Genomic DNA, 4,952 nt, shown 5'->3' with positions numbered 1-4,952 from the left:
CCATCAGTGCACTATCCTAAGCATGGAAACATCTAAAAATAGCAACAACAAGTGCCAATAGCACCCATGTGCACCCATGCACATTTGGCAGCATCCTAAAATGGTTCTACTACATGCACGTATAACAATCAACACAAACCCTAGCTTGAACATGTATGTACCAACATGAACAAACATGAACATGATCCATGCATGTATGTAGCAACATGATCCTTGCATGAACACACATCCTAGCAAGACCCTACCATGAACACAGATCCTAGCAAAGCACACTACCATTGGGGATTCTAGCATGAACACAACTACTAGCATGAACACAGATCATAGGACACACTAGCAGTAGCCGAAGAAAATTATCCTAGGACACACACTGTACGAAACAAGAACAGATCGGTCTGATTGGATTTGATTGGGATGAAATCCAATCGGATCTACTCGAATCCGATCAAATCCTATCTAATGCTATCAAATCCACTAACTACTAGCACATGCCTAAGAAATAAACCTCTAATCTACAACTACGAGCAAGCATTGAGGGGGGTTGACTCACCGGAGCACGCGCATTCGCAGCAAACTGAGGCCAGGGTGAAAACCCCGGCGGGAAGGAGAGAGGTGGCGGAGCAGAGGAGGAGCCGTCCCTGGCGACGGCCTGCGGCATCGGCCCCGTGCTCATCGCCACGCCAGAGGTCGAGGACGGCCCGCCGACAGGAGAAAACCCTTGGACGGGGGTTAAGAAAACCCCCTACCCAATGGGGTCCCAAGCAGCGGCGGCTCCGTGGACGGCGCCGGCGCCGAGCCCAGGACCACGAGGTCCGGAATCGGCGGCGGAGCAGGAACAGGCGCCACCGCATTGCCTGGCGCTCGTGGTGGCCGGCAGCAGATGGGGGACGTCGCTCGCAGCGCCGACGCCAGGTCCCGGCCCGAGTTCTGGAGCCCGGCCAGCCAGCGCTCCTGGATGCTGGCGATGCGCTGGTCGACGGGGGTCAGAGGGCGGCGCGGCGGTGGACGAGGCGGAGCCATCGGAGGAGAGGAGAGGGAGGGGCGGTGAGGGAGAGAGGAAGCGGTGGGAACAGTGCGACTGGGCGGTGACAGGAGAGTGGGAGGCGAGTTATGAGACGTCGCTTCCGTCTCCCGCGCTGCCCGAGGCATGCAACTGCCTCGCACGCGTGGCCGCGTCCGGCCAGGCTCGCGAGAAACTGACGATTCGGCAGTTTTCGCTGGGCCAGGCTGCGGGTTGCTTTAAGTTCCGTGCGGGCCACAAACCGCATGCAGCCCAGCCAACCAAACAGTCCGCGCACATCCCGCGCGGGTCTGGTTGGGCTGCATGCGGGCAACCAAACACGCCCTATATTGCTCGTTAAAACTGGTCCTCTATAGCATCAACTCAATCCTCACCTCACCTCACCCCATACCGGCAGACACGTAAGGTGTGTAGCTTAATTAAAGAAAGAAAATGTGATCACCACGCACGCAACACACACCAATCATTATCAGATCATGTCTAATGATTTTGTACCAACGTAACCTTCCCATTGTTCTGACACCGACGATCTCCCAAAAAAATGCGATCGCCATTAACGCAATCCTAAAATCTTTGCTGCCGATCGAACGCCACACACACCAATCATTATCCGATCGTGTGCAATGATTTTGTACCAACGTAATCTCCATTGTTCCAAGACCGACAATCTGAGAGACAAACTGGCTCCCACGTACTAGGACATTGCCGGCCGGCCGGCCGGCCACCTACATGGCCGCACGTCTACACCATTTTAATACTCTCCCTGGCCCCTCAGCTGGTCACCTTGCCGCGTCTATATATGAACCCGACGCCTCCCGCCATTTCCACACAGCCAAAGCCAGCTGCGAGATCGTCTCCACCGATCTAGCACGCACGCACGGAGTACAGTCTTCCCTTCTAGCAATGGCGACCTACCTCCCCCTCGCCGTCCTCGTGGCCCTCCTCGCCGCCACCGGCGCCAGCGCCCACGGCTACAGCCAGACCCCATCGCCGACGCCTGGACCGGCTGCCAAGTGCGACAAGGTGATGCTGAAGGTGGAGGGCGTGGTGTACTGCCAGAGCTGCACGCACCGGAACTCGTGGTGCCTGGACGGCGCGACGGCGCTGCCGGGGGCAAAGGTGACGGTCACCTGCCGCGACGCCAAGAACCGCGTCATGGCGTCGCGGACGCCCGTCGCCGACGGCAATGGCTACTTCCTCGCCGAGTTCGACGTCGCCGAGAAGGCCGACTACTACAAGGGAGACCCCGCCAAGGCCTGCTTCGTGCGCCTGCTCGCGTCGCCGGACCGCAAGTGCGACGACCTCACCAACGTCAACTACGGCATCGAGGGCGCGCCGCTCCGCCACGAGGGCAAGCGGTGGTCCGGCAAGGGGTACGAGAACGTCGTGTACGCCGCCGGCCCGCTCTCCTTCAAGCCGGACACCTGCGCGCCCAGGGGCCACTACTGATTCGTCCGTTGATTTGAACTGCATGTACGCGCGCGCGTGCGTGCGTGCGCAAGCTAGATGCGCCTGCGCTGCTGCTTTGGAGTTGAGAAATTTGTGGAGCTTGAAGGCTTCATTCATGTGGCTTTTCTTTTGCTTCTGTTCTATTTATTGATAGAATATTTTTTTGTTAATCTCTTCCTTGGACAAGTCAAGCATATCTTTTTTCACTTCAAACGCATTATACACACGGGTAGCGCATTCTCAAAAGGAGGTGGTGCATTTTGATTCGTCTTGAGAACTAGTGGTTGCGGCCCGCAACGCTTGAGAGAAAGTTGTATGCGTGTTTCTCCATATTAAAGGAAAAATATCACTCACCTTTATCTCAAAATAAAAATAAAACTTTCTCGCATCACATGAACATCACATCCATCTCAAAAAGAAAAGAAAATGCCAAAAAAACTTTTCTCAAAAAAAGAAAAAAGTACCGCTTTCAATTTCTCAAAATAATCTACCAAGAAGTCAAAAACTTTCTTACCACAGCCAACCAACATGCGCGACGTGGCATACCTGGTTGGCCGAATACAATATATATGTTTATACTTCAAGTGAAATTTATTTTGGATTTGCTAATTCTCCATCAATTAAGAATTAGTTAAACCTCAATAACTGCTATGACCATCATATTAGACAGAGATTCATACATATTTGTCCTTTCTGTTTTTCTATCTCTTTGTGCACATTTAAATTTTTTGTTATTTTCCACACGTAACTAAAGTTGCACACCTGTGGGGCCTTGCACAATTACAGTTGCCTCTGGTTTGCACTACGTGAATTCTTACATACATAAAAAGGTTCCCTCTAAAAAGTTGTCTCCATACAAAAGGGCATAAAACGAAATTAGGTGCACATGCAAAGCAATGTTTGTGTAGTTAAATTGTGCTCTATAAAATGAACTTGAGTATCTTTTTCATATGTTTCATACAAATTAACACGAGAGTTTAACATGATAAGTGTTTGCCATAGTAAGTAACTTTTTAGAAACTTTATTGTCGTAACTGAAGTATCTTACTTCTTGGTTATATCACTTAGCCCTTGGTTTTATGGTCATACAATTTTACAAAACCTTACTCTAACCAAATGTTGCCGCTAGTGATGGCAATCGCTTTATATGTCATCATTCTGCATTGCAATGGCTCGGTAAAAGTGGAGCTTGATTTTAACTCTATGAGGTGAGGATCAACAAAGGCGAGGGCACATTTCGTAACGATGTGGTTTTGTGACATCAGATGATCATAACACCTAGAGTTAAGTACCACTAAAAAGAAAAGTGTGGCTTTCTACCACTAATTCACTATTTATTGAATACATGTGCCAATCCCATTATGAAAGGACATGTGGTCCCCCCATGTGTGGTTTTGGTAATTGATGACATTCTCTATGGACTAATGGTTGCATTGAGTTATATTTGAAGGATTTGTCCATAGGCATTTCTTGAAGTCCAAGTGTTGGTTTCAAGGAGTTTATGTGTTGACCAAGGTGCTATTAAGGAATTATCCAAAGATTGGTCATGTGAGAGTTGAGCTTATTGCAAGCATGTCTTGAAGAAGAAGATTGTGTGATCATTCATGCTTACCTTCAAGGCATCATCCAAATGAAGAGAGTTGGAAAGGTTCAAGGTTGATCAAGACTAAGTCAAGAGTGAATCAAGTTGATCAACTCACAAAGCGTAGAAGATGTACCGAGAGGGATCAAGTGATCCCATGGTATGGTAAGCATTGTCAATTATGCTTTGTGTACTAACCCATGGTCTTCATGAGAGTTCTTTGTGGGGTTAGGTTGCGGTGTGCACGTTCAAGTGATGCATCACGAAGAGATCAAGTGCTTGAAGATTGCCATCCATTGTGGTGAAAATGGACTTGTGAAGATGTGCCGAAGAGTGGCTCACCCATAGTGGAGTATGCGGGAGCAATCTACTAGTCTTCACCGAGCCAACACAATCAAGAAAGGTGGTCCTACTTGAGAAAGTCAAGATCATCTACATCTAGCTCAAGTGGAATTTGTGCAAGGCAAATGTTTGGCCTTGATAGGTTCTCTATTTTACCGGTCTCATGGTGGTAGTTTGGAGACCGGGTTATATGATCGATTGCCATACTATCAAGGAGGGCTCTTGTCGGTGTCAAAACCGGCAGATCTCGGGTAGGGGGTCCCGAACTGTGCGTCTAAGGATCAAAGGTAACAGGAGGCAGGGGACACGATGTTTACCCAGGTTCGGGCCCTCTTAATGGAGGTAATACCCTACTTCCTGCTTATCGACTTTGATGAGTATAGGGGTTACAAGACTTGATCTACCTCGAGATCGTAATGGCTAAACCCTAGATGTCGAGCCTGTATGATTGTGTCCTTCTCTACGGACTAAACCCTCAGGTTTATATAGACATCGGGCCCTAGGGTTGTACAGAGTCGGTTTATAGAGAAAGGAATCTTCATATCCGAACGCCAAGCT

At 49.4% G+C, this 4,952-nt stretch overlaps 1 protein-coding gene across 1 annotated transcript; it reads left to right on the top strand.

Moving 5' to 3' along the window:
- The first annotated feature begins 1,862 nt into the window (after positions 1-1,862).
- Positions 1,863-2,903, top strand: LOC109776849 (non-classical arabinogalactan protein 30). The gene has a single exon (XM_020335515.3). It carries the CDS (start codon positions 1,925-1,927, stop codon positions 2,468-2,470), a length of 546 nt encoding a protein of 181 aa, XP_020191104.2. The 5' UTR covers positions 1,863-1,924; the 3' UTR covers positions 2,471-2,903.
- The last annotated feature ends 2,049 nt before the right edge of the window (positions 2,904-4,952 follow it).

This window comes from Aegilops tauschii, chromosome 3, assembly GCF_002575655.3.
Source record: "Aegilops tauschii subsp. strangulata cultivar AL8/78 chromosome 3, Aet v6.0, whole genome shotgun sequence".
Classification (NCBI taxonomy): Eukaryota; Viridiplantae; Streptophyta; class Magnoliopsida; order Poales; family Poaceae; genus Aegilops; species Aegilops tauschii.
This window is presented reverse-complemented; position numbering and strand designations above follow the sequence as displayed.

Bases quoted from the DNA above. Each gene is read 5' to 3' on its own strand.
- LOC109776849 (XM_020335515.3), top strand. From the start codon at position 1,925: ATGGCGACCTACCTCCCCCTCGCCGTCCTCGTGGCCCTCCTCGCCGCC.